This window comes from Calypte anna, chromosome 2 (genome assembly GCF_003957555.1).
Source record: "Calypte anna isolate BGI_N300 chromosome 2, bCalAnn1_v1.p, whole genome shotgun sequence".
Taxonomy (NCBI): Eukaryota; Metazoa; Chordata; class Aves; order Apodiformes; family Trochilidae; genus Calypte; species Calypte anna.
Window position 1 is genome coordinate 56456125 of NC_044245.1, and position 24821 is coordinate 56480945.

Genomic DNA, 24821 nt, shown 5'->3' on the forward strand with positions numbered 1-24821 from the left:
ATATTCCTTTTTACAGTACATCAACACCAGTTTAGAATTTGGCTCTAGTTAGATCTGTTGCACAGGATAAGTTTAGAAGCTTGCTTTAAATAACTTACTGAAATTATAGTTTGATCAGTGTTATGATCTCACATCTTTAGGTAGTGGTACAAAGGGCATTGGTTTCACTCTAGGTTACAGAGTTAGGTCACTCTAGGTTACACTCAAGATTTACAAAAATTGGTAATAAACTTTTTGAAGCTTTTACAGCAAATCTATGATAAGTGCAAACTGAAGTAAACGATAAAATTAGTTTTTGCTGATTTTTTTTCTCTTCCCAAATCCTAGCTTAAATTTGACTTTAATAAATTCACTTCATCCCAAGAAATAAAATCTTCATGCTCTCTTTGTTACTGATGGCTGACAAAATTCTCTTATGTGGATAAAGAGGCCATTGTTACAGTAAGGATGGGGTGATGGGGCAGGATTGTTGCAAGTTAAATCTCTTCTTGATAACTGGAGAAGATTGACAAAATAGCTAGTGATGTTATGTTCTTTGGAGAAAACAAAGATTAGTCCAAATATTAGCAATGTAAACTACATCTTTGTTTTGGTAGTGAAAGAGCAGACATCTCCAATATGAAACTCATTTTATCTCATCTTGAAGTGAAAACAAAACAAAACAAAACAAAACGAACAACAAAAAAGCCAACAAAAAAACCTCACAACAAAATAAAGAAAACAAATAAAACCAAACTTCAGAACAAAACCCAACACAAACCACCCCATGCATCAAAATCCAAGGGTCAGCCTATCTGTGACAAAAAAAAAAAAAAAAAAATATCTGTGACTACTTTTTTGATTTTAAAAAAGAATACTACCATTTTCTGATCACAGACACAAAAGTGTTTTTTTCCCACATGTGTTTGATAATTATGGATGTGCGTATAAAGGCTTTCTTGGCTAGAAACTGAGTATTTTAATTTTCTAAACAGGTGTCTCAATGCATGTACCTACTGCAAAACTAAGCATGCCAGAGGAGAGCTAGCAAGTTACCCAATTGAAGAACTAGTGGACAGAGCCAAACAGTCTTTTCAAGGTAAGGATTTTTGTTCCTACAATAAAAGTCAGCCTCTGAAGCATATCATGTCTTATTTTCACATGTAATGATCATGATTCTCTATTCCAGTGCTGATGTTCTTAATAGTTGAAACTGTCTCTGGCAGTACTTTTGCAATAGAAAGCCATGCTTTCATTCTTAGGTGTGCCACAAAATACAGCCCCACCATAAGGAATATTTAATTTTTATTTTAGGCTTACTGAAATAAAGTTCCATAATGATCGGGGAACTGTAATATTTGGTCATTTTACTCTATCTCTGGTTTCTTAAAGGGATAGACAGTAACTTCCTTTTACTCAACAGTAGGAGTTAATTTCTTTCACCTCCTTAATATTCTTAAAACCCTGTTTAAGGATACATAGCTTTTTCTGGTAATGGATTTCCTCGTATAGTTCTGGGTTATTTCAGAGAGCTACATAAAGCTTATCAGCTTATAAGTTCAATCAGGTATTTCTAATGTCACAAGGTTCCAGTCAAGCATAAGAAGTCCTTCCTGCAGCACAGTACTCTGTGCCAGTATCTGCCTAAAACTGTTGCATGTCTCGTAGTTATGAAGAACAGCTATGTTGTACCTTAATATTTGTTCATTATATCTAAATTCTGCCATTGTTTCAAAAATACAGTTTTTGAAGTAATGCCAGTATGCATTTCTGATACAATTTGTTTGTGCAATTAGTGCTGTTTTGCTAGGAATTGGGTTATCTGTTAATAGGCAGGAATAGACAGCTAGACAGGAGTAGTGTTATGTCTCAAATTCTTGTTTTAGTAGGAGAGGTTTCTAAAACATGTATGCATATTATGAAATCGTTAGTAACTGCAATACAAGATGTATAAATACACTGTTATGTTGGTGGAGAAGCAGTTCAGGAAACATGTTTCAGAAAGCTGATGTTTTCAGTAGCACCAGACGGGTGAAATCAGTAAGTACTCACTGTGCAGGACAAGTGTTGCTCTTTCCTGGTTGTGACTATTACTATGCTATGGTTGCCAGACACAAGTAAATGCCTTATGATAGCAAAATATGTAGGTAGAAAAGGAACACTATAATCTTTTTCTTTCATCTAGAATGATGTACTAGGTACTTTTCTACTCTGAAATACATTTATATAATTAGTAGCATAAGAATAATGTTCTGATGAGACTAAATAGCTGTTGAAATGTTCTGAAGAAAGTTTGACCAGTTCAGGAAAGGAATATGACAAAGACAGGGTATGGGTAATACAGTCAGGATTATGGTCTTACTTAGGCTAGTGTTTAAATTTCATTTAGATTTACTTTATGTATTGAAAGAAGAAAAATTCAAACTTGTCAGTCCTCTTATAGTTGTATTTTCCTGCCAAATATTCCACATTAAATTAACACAAAGATACATTTGCTTATTGTAACAAAAAAGAAAACTCTTAGTTTTGTTTGTCTTAGGAGACAGTAAATGGAAAATTTTGCAAGTATTTTCAACTTCAAGTATTCTACATTTGGATTGGAAATTCAGTAATTCAATTCATCTGTTGTACCATGTCCTTTATTATAAATATTGACTCTTTCAAAATAACTTGCCCTTAAGCTAGTGTTTTGAAATTTGTTGAAAAAATGCTACGACATGTCTCACAGCAGTCATCTCCAGGGAGTTGTTCTATTTTTTATTTGACCTAACATTTGTGCCTTTGTTAGAGGACATAAGGAAAGAAGCAAGTACTGAGCTGTAAAATGACAGTTTTGCCTCCAGCTTACTCACTTCACATACGTAGAAACAGACATGAAATAGTCAGGTACTTCATTTGCAGTGAATGGAGAATTTGTTAATGCCAGCTTGCTGCAGAAACTTTGTCAAGTTTGTGACAGACTAGAGCAGTTAAAAGTCATTATTAAAGTTCTTTCTGGGTTACTAAGCCACAATGTCTTCAACAATTACTTTTGTAGTTCAGATATGTTGATGAAGCTCTGGTGAAAAATAATGAGGTACAAATATGTGATAAAAAGTTTTTCCACTGTGGAATTATTCTTGGGAGATCTGAGGTGTTTTAAAAGAGGAGTAACAAAAGAGGATGTGATGAATTTGTATAACTGCACAGCTGGGTCATTAAAGAAAAGAGAGACTGATGTAATTTGCAGTGTTTTGTGGATCTGTACTCTTACAGTAAGCAACTTGGTGTAGGCCTCAGAGGTGGGATGCTTCAATTGTGGAGTGGACGGAAATTGGATTAGAGGAACTGTGTTTAAGGATGTTTTGTTACAGATCCTTAAATCTTAGAGAAAAATGCTCTCTAAAATGCTTTGATCATACTGATGTAAGATTGCACTTGACATCTAAGAACAGTATTTCTAGTAGGTGTAAGCTGTCAGAACAGGCTTTAGTGTTGTCATGAGATACTCCTGTTTTTTCTTCAGTAAGTTCTGTACTGCACCCTCTGGATAGGGCATTTCTATGCAGGAAGAATTTCCAAGCTATAGGTTATGCTGCATTACTCAGCTCCAAATCATTTCATTTCCTACAACTACCTGAAAAGAGGTTTTGGTGAGGTGGCTTATTGGCTTTTTCTCTCAAGTAAATAACAGTAGGACTAATGGACCTTCAGACATGGTCTGAAGTTTAACCAGTGGAGGTTTAGACTAGATATTAGGAAGAATTTCTTTACTGGAAGAGTAGTCAGGCACTGGAATGGGCTGCCCACAGATGTAGTGGAGTTACCATCCCTGGAGGTGTTAAAAAAATGTCATAATTAAGGCACTTCAGGACATGCTCTAGTGGGCATGGTGGGTTTTTTTTGTGTTGGTGGTTGGACTCAGTGACGTTAGAGGTCTTTTACAAATGTGACAATTCTGTGATTTCCAGGAGTGAGTGGAGCAGACTTGGGCTACTGATGATGTGCAGTTTTGCAAAAACAAAAGTTAATATTCTGCTTAGAGTGGTAACTAGATGACAGCAGATGGCAAGCTGTAATAAATTTACATGCATGCTGAGAGTATAAGAGTATAAACCAATTAAAAAGACATGGCTAAAATCATCGTAACTAAACAGATATTAGTCTATATCTCTACTTTTCTAACCGCTGAAATAAGCTATTTTTGTATTTTCTTTTAATATCTTAGTTATCTTTTAATACCTTAAATTATTCATAATTTTAAAATGCATTGGACTAAGATTAAAGTGTACTGAAATTGAGTTTGTTTGCATACTTCGTATGGATTTATGTCTCCCATTGGACTCCACAGTATTTCTTAACTGATGACTGACATCATCTTTAATAATTCAAAAAATTTCTCAAGCAAAATTACCTATATGAAGCTGAAGGCAGACTATTAAGACTATTTTGCTTTTTAAACTCTAATGGTTTTTCTGTAAGTTTTTAACTTCTAGTAAGTACTTGTATCATTATTTTTACATGGACAACCTTGTCAAATCCCATTATATATCAGATTTCTATAATCCAGCTAGTAAAAAAGCATTGTAAAACTTAGTCAAGTGGTTTTTGAGTAGACAGCAAATGTCTGCTGTAGGGTTGTTGATGAAAAGAGTTTTTTCTACAGCTGATAGTACAGCACTTTCTTTGTGTCATCAATTGCATAGTATTTTTATTTTTTAAATATTCTGTATTCATGTTCAATGCTATATTTTAGGGAATTGCATATGCTGTTATTAGATAGATTTGCTACTTTATGTATAACAGTGCCTTTTTGCTTAGTATATGAATTGGAAGGCTGGGGTAGCTGCCGTTGGTGAATACTGTTCCACAGAGAAACAAAAGTGAAACAGGCCTGAGCACTGACTGTTCCATGGAGTGTTGTCCTGGGATATCTTCATCTAAATTGCAAGAATTTGCTAGATTATTTGTGGTTGGTTTTGTTGTTGGTGGTTTTTTGGTGGGTTTTTTTGTTTTTTTTGTTTGTTTGTTTGTTTGTTTTTTAATGGGATTTTAGTGACCATAAAAAAATATATATAGGGAATACAGGACAGGGAATATGCTACTATTAAAATATATGCTGTATAATTATTGATATATAAGCTTTTTTTATGGTAACAACCAGGGAGCTCAAATGAAAGTCAAGTCCTGCTGGGAAACATTGTTCTCTTATCCTGGAGGTATGTAGAACAATTCCTTCTGGATGAACAATTGCAGTGGCAAAATATAGTTTAATTTTATTCCTTTAGTTGCAAGATGGTTTACTGGTATGCATGGTGTTGTGTTCTGAGTAACACTTTCTTGAACAAGATGTAGCATTACAAGCTAGAGGAGCTATCTAAATGATGATCCTGAGTCTTGACTTTCATTAGTTCTCTTTAGTGATTATCCCTAATCTTGTGGATGTGGAAGCACTGAGAGCTTAAAGGACATTAATGATAAATATTTCTGTCTCTACAAGTGTTACTGTAAACAGATGCTTATGCATAATGATAATGATTAATTTTATATCATGTGACTGGTTTCCCAGAACTTTTCAGATCACTGTGAGCTTTGCTAACAGTATTTGATTTTAATAGTTTTGATGAGATGCTGTCAAGATCATTTGCTCTATTAATTTGTAACAGTTTTGGGTTTTTTTTCCTGCACAACCAGTAAGCTCACTGTATGTTTTCAGAGCAGCTGCCACTAATGAAAGGAGAAATCAATTGTATCAACAATGTTTTTAGTTTCCCAGTAACTGGCAGTACCAGTAGCAAATTAGGATGCTTAGGCTGTATCTTCTAGGTATTGGATTTGGTCTTTGGACACAGACCCAGGAGTAAATGAGTTGTCTTAGTGTTAATGCATTTGTTATGCATTCTAAGCATTTGTTAATGATTCAAAGTATGGCCCTTGAGAGCTTTCTGAACTAGTCTTAATTCCTTGCTCACTATTTTTTTTTCCTTCCTATTGTCAATGTTCTGTTAAATAAGTATTATACCTACATATTATACCAACAGCAATGCTTTTCTTCTCTAGCCTATCAGCATTATCAGAAGTCAAGCAATTACTGTTCAGCAATTTCTGCAACAGTTCCAAAAGAAAGATAACTCTTCTGTACTAGCCATGTGATGAAGACTTGAGAAACTTGGTGGATAATAATTTCAGTACCAAAAAAGTGTCTGGGTGGTACACACTGGTATCTGGGAATTGAGTTTCCATTGTTCATATAGGCACAAATCTTGAGAATATGCAAACTGGTACTTGATGTCAATTTTGTGGCTGTCAAGTAGTTTATGTTGGAGTTGTGCTTGAAAATACTTGGAAACTCCTTGAAATTGAGTCTGCACTGTATGGTTCAAAAACATAGTCAAAGACTATGACTATGTTGTAAGAATAGATTAGGGTGTGTTTTGTGTGGGAAAAGGAAAGAAAAACTTGTCTTTCTATGTATATTGTTAAATAACAAGAAAGGCTAAGCTATATCATGTTAGTGGCAGACAACTAACACCTGATTGAATTAGAGGGAAGTGTCTTTTGAAACTTTTTTGTTTGTTGCTTGTTTTTTTTTTTAATTCAGTGGTCATTTGCAAAAATTGGGAAATATGCTTTGTACAGAACTGGAATATATTTTGCATGGTTGTTTGAAGAAGGCTTTGTTTCATTTTGGATTAATTAAATATTTAGATCAACTTGAATGTTTTGTTTGATTTTTCAGAGTACCCCTTGGATTTCTTATTATAGGTCAGCTGTAAACCAAACATAACATCTGTGAGGCGGTTATTTTCTTTTTAAAGGGAAAGGTTTATTGTGGAAAACACATTGAAACATTACACTTTCATTCCATGTGAAATATTTCACTATTTTAAAGTCTTATTACATTTTTCTTTCCTTTTGAAAAATTTATTATTTCAATACAGAAATGATGCTTGCTCCCCAGAAACTGTAAGCTAAGGTTTAAGTGTCTGTTTCTGTTCAGCAAAACCAGCTTTATAAAAGCAGAATTTACAGTAGTATGTACAAGTCATTGCCCAAGGCAGCATATCTCTTAGGAGAGACCTTATTGCCATGTTACAGTACTTAAAGGATGGAAAGAAGATGGAGACTCCCTTTTTACAAGGAGTCACATGGAAAAGATGAGGGGCAAGGGGTGCCAGTCCTTCCTGGGGAGATCCCAACTGGACACCTGAAGGAAGTTTCTCACTGTGAAAAAAGTTGGACATTGGAATAAGGTCCTCAGTAGAGTGATGGATTTCCCAACCCTGGACACTTTTAAGATTCAGTTTGACAGGGTGCTGGGACATCACATCAAAACTGTTTCTTCCCAGAAAGGTTGTACCAGATGATCCTTGAGGTTCCTTCTAGTCCAGCGTGTTATTACATGATATCAAAAGTTGACTATGAAATTAAGAAAGTTAAGCTCAAGTCACTTTTTCATGCTGTGTCCTTTATACCAAAGATAAAGCCAGGTTTCACTAGTAGCTGCAAACCATATCTTACTATTTTTTCTGCTTTATCCACACTAAAGAAAGTTTCAAAGAGAGAAAGCAAATGTTAGCTTGCAACACCACAAAAGGGGTTGCAAAAGCCAAACAAAATTTTCTTGTAAGGTGGATGTAATGAAGACACATGAAACTTTGGTGCTGGATGGCTGTTTCTTGAGCTCTCCCATACTTCAGTCACACTGTAAATTACCTCATAAAAGTCATAGAAGGAAAAAAAAAAAGCAGTAACTAATATCTGATGTAAAATATGTTGAAAATCTAGCATATATGGGATTCTACTTGCTCTCTGTTAGCAGCAAGAATGACCTTGTACCAGTATGAAGTCTATGGCCATTTTTATTGCTTTAGGATTTTCTTCTAGATTTATTTTCTATGAGAACAGAAGAACTCTAAAAATGCTGATTTTTTTGACAGGATGATACTGAATTTTTGATTCATAGTATCAAAATTTTATGATGCATAAATTAGGACATGTATAAGATAGGCAAATTTTATATGGGAATCTTTTCTACCAAACACTCTTTACTCTTAAAAAAAATTAAGCCCAAAACCCATGGTATTTTCACAAATCCTTTTCACAAATTTTTGCACCTGTACATTTTAAAGAGCTCTGTGGCATCTAGTCTAAATCCAAAGTATATAGATCTTAACATACATTTTATAAGAGTTCATATAAGTTAAACTTGTAAGTTCAGACAAATCGTTATACAATTGTATATGGAAATAGATTAGGAGTAATCATGTCAAATAGAGCTGAAAAATCATTACTGAAATATTGCCCTATGAAAATAAGAGCTGTGATTTGTACAAATATGTAGGCCTCCATTTTAGCACACCAGTGTCTTGATAGCTTAAATGTATGTGTTTCTTAATGTTGTACATCTTGTTAAAATACTGAAATCTGAGATTCAAGTATTGCATGTGAGCTAAGTCTAGGAGCTGTCAGCGAGGGATCCTCCAGAACCTTTGGGAAGTTAACTGATTTACCTATGAAGACCAGTGGTTTCCACTTTCATTTAGGGTAACTGTATGTGACTTGTTCATCGTTTGTTTTCATGTAGTGCCCAATGCCCCAAATAAAAAAGAAAAAATAACACTCTTGTTCCTAGTTCATTGGTAAACCAGGTCAGATACCCTTGATTACCTCTCAACTGGAGCATAATTTAAATCTTGACAGATTGAACCTAAACGACAGGCTTTTTTCAGATCAGCCCAAAGATAGGGAGAGAAAAATAAAAGCTATTTCCAGTTCATAAGCAGTACAACAGTGCTGAATAAATCTGCATCTGTTAATGAATAGCTATTTCAAATATTTACAGGAGGCAAAAGAAAAGAAGTTTGGCATCCAAAGCAGCTGTGCCCAGGGAGAGCTATTAAAAATAAACATGATAAATGATGTTCAAGTGCTCGTATAGCTGTCAAATATCAGAGGTACTCAAAAGTGGAGTTTATACTCTGTGCCTGTGCTGCTAGGCATTCTGAACAGGGGTATTTTTTTCACAGATTTTTTCACAAAGCTAACATTTAGCAGATGAAAAGGGAAGAGAGGTTCTAATTTAAAATATTCGGGAACCTTGACCTTTTTGTTACATTAAAATATACAAATGCTTATTGGCTGTTTAGGAGAAGGAAAATGTGATGAATTTCTGCATGCATGTAATCGATGTTGTTATGACTCTTTCAGTCTTGTTTTGAATCAGTATTAGTGAATGATAGTGATGAAGGTGTATAATTGTTGCATTGTATGAAAATTGAAAAATTATATGCATATAGTAAGCTATGAATTACATGTGCTTCGGTAGACATAGTGGTGTTTTTTCAAGTTGTTTAGAAAATGGTTTTATATCAGTTTTCAATTCTGAGTTTTATAGGTCAGTTGACTGCAAACCTTTTAGCAGAGATGCTTTATTTTTTGTACTTCACTGTGAAGCTAGTTTCTCAGAAGCTGTCATTCTGGTGAATGCTCCCCTTCCTCCCGCCCCCCTCCCTCCCCCCCCCAGAAAAAAAAAAAAAAGTATATGTTCATACTGGAGATATGCCACCCGCAATGGACATGAGAAAAGTGTCATTACTTGTAGGATGCTGTAGCAGAAATTGTGTGTTTGTCATGAATGGAAATTGCTTTCTTCCCTCTTCTATTTTTTTCTTCTTTCAAAACTGAATTAGGAAAAATTATGCTGAAATACTAATTCACCTTGTTTAATAAATAAGTTCAGGTCCTGTGTTTGGGGGGTATGCAAACAAAGTATATGCAACAAGCACATTTTCAATTGAACACTGCAGAAGACCCCTGTGTTAGTTACCTGGATTTCTGTCTTGCTTGTGCATAAATTTTTGTACTTTAGCGCTAAAATTCACTGTCAAATGGATGAACTCAGCTGGCATAGTCTGTCATGGAGAACAACCTAAATAATGTCGTTTTGTATTTTGTGTCTTGAGTTTTCAAATCAATTCTTAACTGAAATGCACGCTGATGTTGCAATGAAGATGAAGAAGAAATTTGAAGTATCTCTTTCCTTAACCTGTACACATCTTCATTGGAAGTAAATCAGTGGTTTCTTCAGAAGTTTCAGCAAAATCTGCCAAATTGTGGTGAGATAAGAAATGCAGAGAAGATGGAAAAAATGAGAAAAGATGGGATTGCTCCAAGCCTGAAAGCTTGTGCCTTTTTCCCAGTTTCACCTTTTCTTTTACTTCATTTAATGGTCGATGCCATCTTCAGTATACTGTTGCTAAATGGTGTAATTTCCTGTAATGATCAAAGCAGGCAGCAAATTCTGTACTGGTTTCCTTAATATGGAGGCTTTGTATGTCACTGGGCATTGATTTGAAAGTTAGATACTGAAATTGTAGCTGCCATGGCCCAACATTTTTTCAGTCGTCTTTAGTTAAGGCTTCCTGATTTCGTAAAGCTGAGTAAGTTGAGCTTCTGGTTAGAGGGTATGAAAGAGAAGGGGTAAATGGAGTGTTCAGGACATTTCAATGGGCATTTCAGTAGACAAGATGTTCTTGCTCACATACGCTGGGTTCTTCAGAGATCTGGTTAATCTATGAAAATGTATTTTTCTTTCACATGTACTTGGGGGCTACTTTAGTTAATTACTGAAAATAAGTACATTTTCTGCTAAACCTTGTAAATGTCAAGTGCATTCAACTACTGGGAGGGTGTAGCAGACTTACCTTTCCTTCCATTTATGTGCTTTCCAGTTTCTGCAAGTAGAGCAGAATTTTCTGCCTTCCATCCTAGAAGAAAGTTCTTACTGTTCTTGGGTGCAGAAAACAGATTAAAATGCCATGTCTAGACAAAATTTACTCACAGCTTCCTAAGAGTGGTTTCTTTGGCCGTGTCTGCTGCTGCATCCCCCACCACTTTACCTCGTACTGAAGGCAGATTCAGTACCTAGGGTAGTCTGTCATATGTCTGCATCTGCAGACTGCATCTGTCTGAATTCACTAAAGTTACTTAGACCACTTTTGTAAAAATATTATCATCCTGCCCCAGATATGCTAACTGTGAGGAGGGGAAGGAAACTCTGTTATTTTACTGTGCTGTGTTATTTTACTATTTCTGTATCCTTTATAATTATGCTTGTACCTGCATCTGCTCATACTTTTCCCAGGCCGTGGCAATGAGACAGAATAATGCTGCATAAAACCCTTGGTATCCTGAGCAGAAGCAGAGAGGCTAATAAAATTTTCTCTGTTGACTGTTTTTTGAAAAAATCCATGAAGACTGGTAGCTGAATGATCCTGAACTTGCAGGGAGATGAAACTTCAGCTACTCAGCTCCCATTGTTGGGTGGAAAGTTCTTTGCAAACACAGCAATAGAAATTTTCTTTGAGGTTTAATCAACCAGATGTCAGTGCTCATCTATGAGAGTTTGAATAATGAGGAGTAAGCAAATGGATTTTTTAGTGCCTTGTTAGGGCACAATATTAAGGTTTTTTTGTAGGTGGGTAGGTAAAACATAATGTATATCTTCTGTATTAAGTACAGTGCTTTATGGTTTAAATATTCCAAGCAGTAAAGTTGTCACAAAAGAAACAACATTTTACATTTCTAGTATTCTGTGCTAAAAGGAATCTCCACAACAAGTAATTAAATGGAAGTTCTATAAGTTTTTAAAGTTGTGTTCATACTCAGTTATTATAAAGTGCAATACCTTTCATTGTAAAGTACTTTTGAAAGTATCTGAGCACACAGTAGGCATTATATTATTAATATTTTTGTGACATCGGTAACTTCACAGGTTATAGGAGTTCTATTTAAGCATAAAGTTAGAACTGTGAAGCTTATCTTTTCTTCCTCAGCCTCTTCCCTCTTTTATGGAGAACTGCATCTCTTGCCTTGTAAAGATTTGTGCTCGATTCTTAAATGTAATCTAAGGGGTTTTTTTTATTTAATTATTTAAATTTGCATTTTGGGCTTGCATGGTCTCTTCAAGTTGATTGTTTCATTTCTCCAGCTGTTCCTAAATAGCCATTGTGCTGATCAAGCACTTTATTCAGTATGTCCTTGGTAAAATTAATGAAAGCATCTGTAGAAGCAGCGACAGCAGCTGCAGTGCCTTATGGAAGCCAACTTCTGCTTAATATTCTGATAAAAGAGATAGTTTTGTACATGTGCTGGAAGCTAATGCTGGCTGGCTTACTTGTGGCATAAGAAGAGTTGCACCTGCCACAGCTAGACCAAGCACTGAGGCTGACTGATTACATGTTCTTGTTAGTGTCATTGTTATTGGTAAAATGGGAGTGATGTCATCCTTATCAAACCCTACTGGCACCCTACAGAGTGACAAATAATTTGCCCACTGCTGTTTATCAGCATGGGCCATGTTTTAGAAGTGATGAGAGTGCTGAATTTTCACAGTTGAATGCTGTACAACTGTGGAGGTGTATGAAAATCACATGGATTGATACTTGTAATCAGTGCACATAGTGATGGTTAAGGTGTAATGAAACATAAGTGCACATTTAGGGTAATTATATTGCTTCCAGGTGGGGCTTTGCATGTATAGAAACTGCTTGAGGGGGCGGATGTGCAGGAAGAAGTGCTGCAGCACCAACTGCTTTTTTCTCATTTCCTCATTAATTCTGGTATCCCCCAAGCCTGGACTGCACAGACTTTGAACAACATTTGGACTGTTCAGTGTCTCTTTCCAGCTGGGTATAGCCACAAACACTGGAGTGAATGTGGTGCAAAACAGCATCTCTTGTGAGTAGAATATATTAGTACACCCTTCTAGAGGTCTCAGAGTACAAATGTTGCATACTTCTCTTGAATCTCCTCTCCAAAGGGCTTGTAGTAAAATCTTTTCTTGTTATATTTTAAGGCAATAACTAGTATTTTAACTTTTTCTGCATGTATTTTTGTATATACTTAATTTCTCCAGACAGGTATCTGTGTTTTCTGTTTTCTTCAGTGGAAATCTGTAAGCTTTAAGCTACTTGCGTTTCTTCTAAGTAAGGTACAGGAATAATGGGTTGGTAGTTGAAAACACTACAGCTCTCTTTTGCTCCTTGAAATCACTGTGAAAACCAAAAAATGAGAACTTCATACTATAATGCATTTGTGGTAGTTACTATGGGAAATAGGAATGTATACTTTCAAATTTAAAGAGCGACTAGAAGTGTGGTGCCTCCAGAAATAGTATTTACACAAGTACATCAAATATCTCAAATGCTATACATACAGTTTGGTTGCATATCTCATGCACAGTAGGTTTAATGTGTCTCAGATGCTTTGTATTCATGTGAACTTGCAAATAGCTGATCTGTGTTTGTGCATTTACTTGTCTGGGAGCATGCTACAAAAAACTGTGTTTTCAGAGCAGTTTGTGGACTGAGGGCCATAGATTGCATTACTGTGAAATGTTTCATAATTTGTATAGCTTCTCTGTTATAATGCATCTTTTACACATCTTTGGCATTTTTATTAATCTCAGTTTTTCCCTGATGAATGTAGGCCAGTGTATAGTTTGCACTCTTTGTTCCCTGATAAGGAAATAATATTGCTGAATCTTGCCCTTTTTCGTTATTCTTTTCTTGATGTAAATGCAGGGAAGTCAGTGGAGTAATACCTTGGATAAATTTTAGCCAACTTTCAGTAAAGCGTCCAAGTTTTAACTAAAACCTTCTGTGCTACAGAATTAAAATAAATAAATTTCTGTGACATCTGTCTAGATATGAAAAAAATTCTATATGTCTGAGGTGGGTTCTTGTGGCTATTTAACATAAGTTATAAAATAAAACACAGATTTTGAAAGTTTATGCTGATTTATGGAAGCTAATGCTGATTTACAGATGTAAATATGAAAGATCATCACAAATATGTTGATAGCCCAGGCTGCATACATGGAGAGCATAGAAGCTTAGTATTTCTAAACTTTTAATGCAAAAAGCATTTATGGATGGCAGCCATTCCATTTTATTAGGTTGACAAAAGCCAGTCAATTCTGAAGATTTTTAAAACTTTTATGTCACTTCTGGGAACCCTTGACTAATGAAATTATCCTTTTTTAGTATTTATTTGGTGACTGTCCTTCATCAGAGGAATGCATTAATATCTCCTGGCCCAGTGGATAAATTACTTCTGCAGCCCATGAACTAAGAAGCCTTACAACTCTTGGATATGCTGTTCTTAATACAATTGAAATAGTTCTTTTGATTAGAATACTGTAGTATTGTGTTTATCCCATTGATTTTACTGAGATGGAGTATTTCATAAGAGTCAAGGAAAGCAATTAATGTTTGATGATTTTTTTTTCCTATTACGACATATTAATTTTGTTCTCTGTTCAGGATGTCCAAGATGATTCTTATCTCATTTTCTGCCATCAGTCAAGAGACATATATCCTGTTTCTATGAATTAGTCTTTTAAATGGGCATTGGAATGAGCTGGTGATAGTGTAATGCACAAGTGCACACTGCATATACTTACAAAAACTGTGGAATCCATTTATCAACTTAGCTTATCTACACTGTTACAATGTTGGTGATCACAGCTTCAGGGACTGAGAACCATGGTGGCATCTTAACTGTCCGCATAAGCTACCCTTATGATAGTAAATTTTATTGCCTGGTATGAACTTAGTGTTTGCTTAGCTGTTTCTCCTTCTTTCTGACTGTTCACAGCCAGTGAGAAAGGCCAAGTGCATTCTTGTTGAGGAACTTCAGCTTACAGGTAGTTTGATTTGAGTGTGGAGGGTGATACTGCATTTTTAATCAGCAATTGAGATGGAAAAGGATGTTGAAGTTTTGAGTGTTTTTTTGTTCTTGTTGTGTGGGGTTTTTTGTTTCCTTTTTTGGGGGGGTTTTTTTGGGGTTTGGTTTTTTGGGGGGGGGAGTGGGTGGGTGGGTGGGTTTGGTTGTCTTTTGGGGGATGTTGGTTTTTTTCATAGAAAGCTTTAAGAAATATCTTCAGTGTGTCTGTCCTAAAGTTCAACTTTATTCTACCAATGTTGGATAGAGGGAAAGAAAATTACAGCACATTTGTTTTAGCTAAAATCGTAGTTTTCAAGATTTTGCATGTCTTTAAAACACAGTTTCTGACTCTACCTAAATTCTCTCTGACAAACTTTCCCACATAGACATATCTCTTTCTTGAGAAAAAGAGCCTAAGAGGCCTAAGCCTCTGGTACTGTTTCTGTTGACCTTCTCTTTGCTTGTCATACGAGGTGACAACTGTCAGTAGTAGTGGTGTTTCCAAGTTAAACAGTGGCAGCATCTCTCTAACTCCATCTCTCTTTCCTTTCTCCATTCTCCAAAACATACATACTACATTTTTAAAGCTCAAGATGAATCTGTTAATTCTGTAACAGCTGATGTAAGCCAACACAAACAAACAAACTGGAAGAAAAGCCTACCTTCAAAAGGCATTTGATTCTAGGAAAACTTGTAGTTTACTGTATTGACTTTCACTCTTAATTGTATTATTAGGACAAAATCAGTTGTTATATTGAAAACTGACTTTATTGAAAAATGACTTTACTTCCATACAAGAATATTTAGTTTTGCCTAGAATCTGTAAGTCATCAGAAGTGCAATAGCCATTACTGTGCAACTTCTCTGTGTGAGTAATGGCTCAATTGTTATAAATACTTATTGGCAATAATTTTAAAAGTTTTAATAGATTTATTTATATTTGTTTAATATACATTTACAGTTTTCTGTCTTCAATAGAACTATTATACCAGCAGAACTATTATATGAATAGTACAGATAAAGCTTTTCAAATGATTTGACAATAAGAAGTGAAACCGTTGTCATCCACTTTAGAGGAAGAAGAGCTACTGTAAAGTCAATGTTAAATCTGAAATACAGTGATCTGTTGTAAATGGAGCTAGACACAAAATCAGGATGAAGTGTTGTGATGTTTTTCTTCTAGCCTGCTGTTGGTATCATAGTTCTCAAGAAAAGGTTAGAGGTTATGAAGCAATTTCCAAGTTAAGGGGAGGCAAGATGCATGTGAGAACAGGAGAGGGAATGGTCAATGCTAAGTGCAATACTGAGAATTCTGAATTGCTTGAGCCCTTGAACAGTACATATACTTGTACTCATAGTTTTTATTTTGGAATTTTGTACTGAGATGTTTGACGTTCCGGTACCTGAAGGGGTCCTACAAGAACGCTGGGAAGGGACTTTTTACAAGGGACAAGTGGTAACTGCTTCAACTTTAAAGAGGGTAGATTTAGATTAGATATTAGGAAGAAATTCTTTAGTGTGAGCATAGTGAGAAACTGGCACTGTTTGCCCAGGGTGGTTGTGATGTCATCTCCCTGGAAGTGTTTAAGGTGGGCAGTGTTCCTGCCTATGGCAGGGGGGGTGGTACTAGTTTATCTTCAAATGCTTAGTTCATTATAAAACAGTGGTCTTTTAATTGTGAATTACAGTTTTTATGTTGAATTGCATTCGTTGAATGTATTTCTGTAATAGGAACAGGTTAAAACTGTCTCTGAATAAATACAAAATTTGATTCCATCATCTCCCTAAATCTTTTTGAATGAGCACTTTCAAATTCTTCTTCTGGTTTTCTGCTTCCTTGATAACCTTAAGTTGATACCTGTCATGATGTCAAAGCTGACTCCTCTACATTACATCAACCATTCATTTTAAAAAAGACACTAGTAAATCAATTTTAAGAATACAGTTTGATTCACAAGTTTCAAATTATAACACTTAAAGCTGTCTATCTCTTAACATGCCATAATTGCTTCCGGATTAGACTAAATTAATGTAATAATTCTGAACATTTTCTATATGGATGTAATGAGTTGAGATAGATTAGATAATATATGAAATATGGAGGATGAAAGATTTCAAACCAGAAGAGGGCAGCAATGCTATAAAAAAAGTAATTTTAGCTCAATTATCTTCCTCTTTCTTTTTGCCAGTAAGTCACATGTATGTGCTCTGCTAATTTCTTGGACAGACTTTAAGATAAGTAGCATGAAAAAAGTCTGTTAATAGCATTGCAGTGGTTATTATTTCAGTTATATTTCTTTGAACAACATCTTCCTACCAAAAGGTATTAACTTGAAGAAGTGCATGTGCAGGACCTGCTGACTTTTTTTCTTTAGGATTTATTATTAGTGTGAAAATTGATTTTATGATGTGGTGATTTCTGGTTTTACTGTGCCTGTCCTTAGATGATTCAGAAGAAAATCTTTCATTTCCTAGTCGTTACTATCATAATAATTTTGGGGAACCAACTATCAAGCTGGGTACTTTTTGATTTACGTGTGGTAAGCAATAAGCTATGCTGGCCAAATACATAGTGTTGTATTTAATAACTTTACTGTCATCAGAATGTAGTACTGTAGAAACGCTAGTGTATTGCACAAATGTACCAAAATATATAAAGCTGTATTAAATACTCAGGGGTAAACTGGAGTGAGAACCATATTCAACACGAGGTAATCCCTAGATCTTCAGTTGATTCTTTCTTATAAAGCATCGGCTGTAGGTAAAAAGTGATGTCTTGGTTTTTTGTTTTGTTTTGGAGTTTTTTTTAGTATGTTCTAAGAGGTAGTACAAAGGGAGCAAGAATAGAGTTTCAATGCATTTTCCATACGTACAGGAAAGTAGGTCTGTTGAGAAAGGTGATATACCGTGTATTCTTATTATAGAACAGAGCTATTCCTTAGCACTCAAAAGTGCTGATACAGTTCTGTAAGTGAGGGAGAAGAGGAGATAGACAAACAAGTCTGCATGGCTTATTTTGGAGCCGAGAAAACATCTGAAGAATAACTGCAGCTATTTTTATGGCATTAGCAATGTCTGGGTGCTAATGGTTGTGGAAATGTACATCTTGTGTACAATTGTCTTTATAGATATAAAAGGTTTCAACCTTCTTTTTTCCTTGGTGCTGATTCAGACAGGAAAGAAATAGCCAAAAACTGTTCACGGGTTCACATGATTCTGTAGTCTGAGAGAATAAACCCAAATGTTCACATGCTACAAATGAACTGGAATACACAGAGAGTGTTGCTTCACCATCTGGAGAAAAATTAGCATTTCATTTGTGTTAGCTGCTTCTGTTCTGGTTTTAGACGCTGACTCACTGTCTGAACACACTAGAGGGCTTCTCCTAATATATTAATTTTAAGTAGTCTCTGTGCTGATTAGTATCCTTAATAGTTTCCTGAATGTGGTGTACATACATGCTAACATGCCATTGTTAAATAGCACCCTTCATCCAGGTTTCTATTAGGTGCCTGCTAGGAAAAGAAGTACAAACTTACCTTTCCTATTGTTTGGGTTTGTGTAATTATCTTATCTATGCTTCTTCCTGGCTTGACTTGTCTTAGATCTGTGGCAGTCTTGAGTAAGGGAAATGCAGAAATCAAGAAATGTTTGAAGATGTTATGATGGCACTTTTTAAGAATACCTGAACCACGTTACTTATTTCACATCTATTCTCCTGGTTACCTACAGGTAATTTCTGGTTCCAGACTTGCAAACAAGGCTGTAGAAGGCAGAAATAGGTGCTAGTATGACACAAAATGCTCCCAGTTGGCAGATCCCCCCTACCCAGCTACCTACTAAAGGTGAAATTTTCTAATATGAAAGCATAATGTATGCACAGTATGACAAACTGTGCACTAATACAAGGACTGTTGAGTGGCTGAAGACTCATATATTACTATATGCCATAGGCATGAATTATATTAAAAAGAGACATCCATAAGTATGTCTTGAAGGTTTTAATTAAATCTTGCAAAATCCCTGAAAGGTTTAAATAAACATTTCTGCTCTCTGACTCCAGCTTTTCTACTGAAAATCGTGTTTTAGTTTTTTGGTCTGAAGAGAGAGACGCAAGTTGGAATCTTTCGATTAAATGAATCTGGAAATGCAAGATGATATGTTTAGGTTTCATCTGATTGTCTAGGCTTGGATTTTAAAGATCCATCTATTTGACTTCAGAAGTAAAATGAAGCAACTTTGGTTTGATATGTGCAAGTCTGTATATTGCAAAGTTTTTTAAGCTTTTCAAGAAACCAACAGAAAATGGCACAAGAAAACAAGATTTCAAACACCTTGAAGTTTTCCATAAAATTAAATATTTTGTTCCAAGAAGAGAATTGCTTCCTAGGTTCCCTTAGTATGTATACTATACACTTAATTTACCTACCCAACATGTGCAGGAAGTAGTAGGAGAAGTCTCCATACAGACTAAATAGGGCAATAATCTACTCATTTAAACACCTAAAAGTTATTCAGACTCACTGTGATTACATCTGTTTTCCCCAAACCAGTCAGAAGATTCTTTAACATAGTTTGTAGATTGAAGTATACATAATGCTACCATTGTAGCATCCTGTAAAAATTCAGATAACACCTGAACTGATGTAATGTTTTTTTTATGTGGAAGCTGGGAGAATTTTATTGCCTAGAATCAGACATTTCTAGAGGTCCTCTGCTCCCACCAACCTGCTCAGGCAGAGTCAGATGTGTGAAGGTCTTTCTGTGAACACCTTTATCTTTACTGATCTGATGTAACAGGTGTCCTAGCTGTTTCACCCTCAATAACGACTGTAAAGCATGTTAATATTTTTCAGGCATAGGAGGTGCCTGGTAAGATATTCCTCCTCACAGTCCTGGCAAGCTTACAGCTAGAAATGTACAATTTACGGTTAATTTGATATTAGGTAGGAGTGTTTCTATATTGTATTGTGATATAGTGTTAAGAAAATAATACTACTGTTACTACTGTGTAGTATTTATGAAGGTAAAGCAAATTTACATAATCTCATGTCTAGAAACTTCCTTGTTCTAGTTGGGTCACTGGAGTATTCAGGTTTTACTGCAAGATTACTTTTGGATTTCTTTTTAAATACTGTATTTCCTGTGTTAATAGTTTCCATATGTAATATTGCTGCACAGTTTAACCGTCTCTTCCTGTCCTCACTGTAGTGATTAATAAATTTCAGTTTATAATTTAAAGCAGTCTGGCAAATGTAATGCCTTCTTAGTTTGATTAGACTGTGCCCTATCAGCTGCTTTTGGTTACTTAGTCATTCGGAATTGTACATGTAGCTGTTTTGACTGCTACATCTAGTATGTAAAAGTGGTGAATCTTCTATGCAGTACTTTAAAAAATTTGTTTTATTATTCTAATAGCTACAATGATGTATGGTACAATAATATAATAACTATAATTAAATATAAAAATATAGGCAGTTGTAAAAAATATAACTATATAAAATACAAATAAATAATGGTGTATATTTACTGAATACACTGTTTGGACTAAGGTATGTTCTTTAACTGAGTAGGTGTCATTTTTAACGTGATATTGTAAAAGCTATCTCTATTTTCATTCTGAGTGGTTTTGTATAAGGTTTGATTAATAGTGTTCTTCTAACAGTAGAAGTCTTTTTGTGCTTATGTGAGATTTATTTGCTATTCACCTTTTCCACAGTGTTCTTGTACTTCCACTTGTTTTACTTCTGTCTTTTGGGCCAGGGACTGTTTGAAATGGCTACATTCTGTGATTAACATACCTGAGAGGTTTGTCAAATGCACTGGAGGGTGGGCTGGGTTGGGTTTAAGATCTCCATCTTTACCACTTTGAACTAATACAAGCTTCCCAACTTCCAGGTGCCAGCAGTAACTGCTCTACCAAACTTTTTAGAGATGGATTTCTAGGGTGTTTTTGCTTTAAAATCAGCATCTTTTTTCTTTCTATTATTCTTTTTTTTTTCTCTTTTTTTCTTTTAAGCTCTGATGATAGATATGTGTGATATTAGATCAAAGAACCTTGGCTTCTGTTTCTTAATCTGGAGAAACTTGCTCTGTGATTCCCCTGTAGAAAAACAGAGGGCTTTGTTCAGTTACCTGCAGAAGAAATAAGCTCATAGGCTTTCAGGCAAACAAAATTGTTTGGAGCTATATATGAAATGGGTTTAGTTCATTAAAAGGGCATACATTAAAACATCATCCCCTATAGCTATGTAAGTGTAGCACCTGTGCTAATAATGTCTGGTTTGATCTTGCTTGTATTTTTTGCCTCCTGCTTCCTAGGCCTGTGTATTGCCTTAGTCCTGCACCTTGTGGTGTCTAGGCCCGGTTATACATTTCCCTATTTTTTCCCTGCCAGCACATTTCTGTGTTACCTGTGAAAGGATGGGGGGAGAAAGTCAGTTGTGTACATCAAGGACTCCTAATTATTTCTGTCTGGAAAATGTTTGAAAGTGTTATTGGCTCTAACATAGCATTGCCAGTCTTCATGTAAAAATAAATGTTTGGGCAAACAGTACATTAAAGGGGCACAAAAGTGAGCACAACATAATGATAATTAAAGTGGCGGCCTTGAATGAGGAGTGGTGGCATCTCCATCCATCTGACTCCTGTACCTAAGGACTTACCCTTTTTCCTTGAGGAAAAAACTGAGCTCTCTGTGCACTTTGGGCATAGTAAAGCTAAAAACCTTTTGTCCTTTTTATGGTAGAGCCAAAGGAAATTTAAGAGCATCAGCAGCCTTGGCTTTTCCCTCCCCCAGCCCAAGCAGGGATTCTCGGAGTGTGTTTGAAGGAGGCACTGAGGGGGGGCCATGGTGGGCTGTAATTCCCATGTGCCAGCTGCTAGTGAAGAGTGTGAGGGGCTACCCCACACAGTGTGTGGGGTGGAGAAAGCCCTTAGGTGAGGGAGGGTTGTGCCCCATTCCGTCCCAGGGCGGCAATGGGTGAGCCTGAGGGATGGAGCATCCAGCCTGCTTCCCGAGGTGTTCTGAAGCAACAGGAGAGCCAAGGACACCATGGCATGTGGTCTCCAGATGGCCACCCCACTTGGAAGGGCAGAGCCAGGGGTGAGGATGGCAAGCCATGCTCCCCAGGGCTCGCTGCCAAGACCAGGAGGAGGTGCCTGGTGCTGTGTCCTGAGCGGGGCTGGAGGCGACAGGTGCAGGGCTGTGCCCACCTTTTGTCCTCCACCTGCTGCACATCAGGTGAGTGTAAACAGCTGTCGAACATAAACCAGGATTATCAGGGAGGTGAGCCTGGACCTGGCTCAAGTATGTGTGCTGCTTTTTTTCTTTTTTTTTTTTTTTTTTCTTCTGCTTGTGCAGCTTGGCTTTATGAGCAGTCCTCAACCACGTTTTACAGTGCAAGCAGGCAGAGGAGGGGAAGGGTGCTGGCTGTGCCTCCTTGATCTGGAAATGTTCGTGCTGACCCATGTAAAAGGGCCTAGTCCTGGAGCCGTGGGGTTTTACAGGGTTGCCAGGCAGTGTGTTGGTGCTGAGGTAGCTGGAAGTTGAACCACATGTAAGTTTTCAGATAAGCAGACAGCCCTTTGTCTAACTTAGAAAACATTAACCTCTTTGTGTGGCTTGCAGCAGTATAGCAGTAAGTCGAAGGGTAAAGAGACTAGAATAGAAAGTAATACTGGTTTGGTTTTTTTGTGAAGGACTGTGGCCACTGTGCTGTCAATACTGAATGGGAAAAGAGACTTTCTTGCTTTTACCTCCCTTTATGAAACAGAAGTATATTGATGATACCCATTTACAGTGGAAAATTTAAGCTGCAAATACATCACTGTGTTTTGTATACTAAGCATAGGAAATACCACTGTAGGTCAATATCATGTCATAGTAAATGTTTATTTTTAGAGGGCACCCTCTTGCTAATTGTTTTTTTTGTTTGTTTGCTTGGTTTTTTGTTTTGTTTTTTTTAGGTCATAATCGTGTACAATATGTTTATGTATCAATAGTAGTGTTTAGGGAAGAGTCAAGTGAAGCAAGCATATAAACCACAGGAGAACTCATTATGCTTCACTTTTCTAATTTTCATTTCTTTATCACTGGTACTCTGTAGGCTATTGCACATCACTAATATGCTAAAGACTATAAATATAATTAGCTACAGTGAGAATACATGTAAGTCAAAACAAACTGTCTCTTTCTTGAGCTTCCTTGAACTTCTGAGAGCACTGTAAACAGAATTTTAAAGCAACCAGCAGTGAATGGCCTAGATCATTAAACCTGTGTGGTCTCTTTGTTAGGATCTCATTCAGAATACAAGTAAAATCTGAGGGAGACTGATTCTGGGTATATGTTAGCAGCTGAGATGCAAGCAAAGAACCTCTACAGATCAGAACAATAATCTGGGAAATCTAAGGGCTGTTCTGAATTTTGAAACAGAGGTTCTTAGAATTAGAGTATGGACCTATCAACGTAATGCCATTGCTGAAATATGGTTAGAACTTCTTGAAAATTGAATTTTGTCTCACAATATCCATTTAATAGTGTGACAGGTTGGAAAAGGGTGCTGTAGTTACTCTCAAAGTTGATAGTCTTATTTGTAGGCCTATTGAAAATAGATCTGAAAAATCAGTATAGAGGTAATGTGTTTTAGGATGTTTGAGAGATTCAAATAGACAAAAGGATCAGTAGCTCTTAAATTGATTTTTACTCTAGGAAACTTTCATGGTGGAGAGTGAGTCTCCAGAGGACCTGAAAAGAACATAGAAAGGAAGAATAAGGAAGTTAAATTTTCCACTTGGGGTATTTTGTCAGTCTAAGTAGAAAACAGGGGGAACTTGTTCAAGTTAAAATTAGTTTTTATTATCATAAAGGTAGGTGCATGCCCAGATAGGATGTACTATCTGCGGGGGAGAGGGAAATGTGCATTTTTTTTAATGCAAAGAAGCTATAGAAAATGCTTCATTTAGAAAGAGTAAAAATTTAAACAGCTTTAAAATAATTATTCTTATGTAGTGAGAAATTAACTACTCTCAATAATTAATTGTGAGAATAATAATAATAATAATGAGAATAATTATGTAAATAATTATGTAAATCATTAAGCCGTTTAAAAAATTAAAATGAAACAAAAAACAATGGCCTCATATTCATGAGTGGTATCAGAATAGCAGCTGGAGACTGGCAACTCTCCTTAAGTGTGGATTCATTATGAAAAGAAGCAGACTGCATCTGTCCTGATCACATCATTATCTCTTCATCTGAAAACTACCTGAGAATAAAGAGAGGATAGTTCAATCTCCTTACCTATTTTGGGGGGTTGTGCATCTTCTGGAAGTACTGGCTCACTTGTAGATCACTAAATGATATATCAACAGTTTTAGATGCCTTAGGATATGCTTAACACTAATTGAAGATTTCATCACAGATTCCCAGTTAGTGCCTTATTGAGAAGTCTTCAAGTTCTAGAATTCAAAAGAAAATTCAACTCATTAAGTGTAAGTAGTCGTGCATATTGCTTTTCTATAAACTTTCAGTCCTCTCTGTGGGTTAAAGAATAACACACTAACAGAAAGGAAACTAGTGAGAAAATTCAGCCACTGAAGTTATGATTTTGTTTCAGATTTTCAGCTTAGAGTGTTTTACTCAACACCTTTTGAATTATTGTTTTTGGATTTCAATTTGTAGTGAAAGATTTTAATTTTTACTTAGGCTTGTTTAAAAAGAAATCCACGTGGCTCTTTTTGGGTTTGAACTAAACCAGGATGTTCTGTAATAATTGATACTTCACGTATTTAGAGTATTGTAACAAGCAGATGTTGTCTGACAATATAAGGTAGCAAAAACATCTAAAATGAGGCTAATGACTTTTTATTATATCTGATTCTATGTACATTAGTGGCCTTAAAGATTGAAAATTAAAATTAATTTCAGGCAACCCCAGGTGCCACATGACTTGTCAAGGTTTATTGTGACCAAGATAGGAATTTGTTCATCATTGTCTGAGCTTTGTTGTGCCCTATTGTCTTGATTTCTGTAAAGCCTTTGGCACTGTCTCCTACAGCATCCTTGCAGCTAAACTGGGGAAGTGTGGTCTGAATGATTGGGTAGTGAGGTGGATTCTGAGCTCATTAAAGGA

General features: G+C 36.0%; 1 protein-coding gene across 3 annotated transcripts in view; it reads left to right on the forward strand.

Annotated features, from left to right (window-relative positions):
• CDKAL1 (CDK5 regulatory subunit associated protein 1 like 1) overlaps nt 1-24821 on the forward strand; it is a 377489-nt gene that overhangs the window by 161778 nt on the left and 190890 nt on the right. For all 3 annotated transcript variants that reach the window (XM_030445448.1, XM_030445446.1, XM_030445447.1), the window contains one exon: nt 975-1078. In XM_030445448.1, coding sequence (XP_030301308.1) covers nt 975-1078 — 104 coding nt within the window. The remainder of the gene's footprint in view (nt 1-974; nt 1079-24821) is intronic.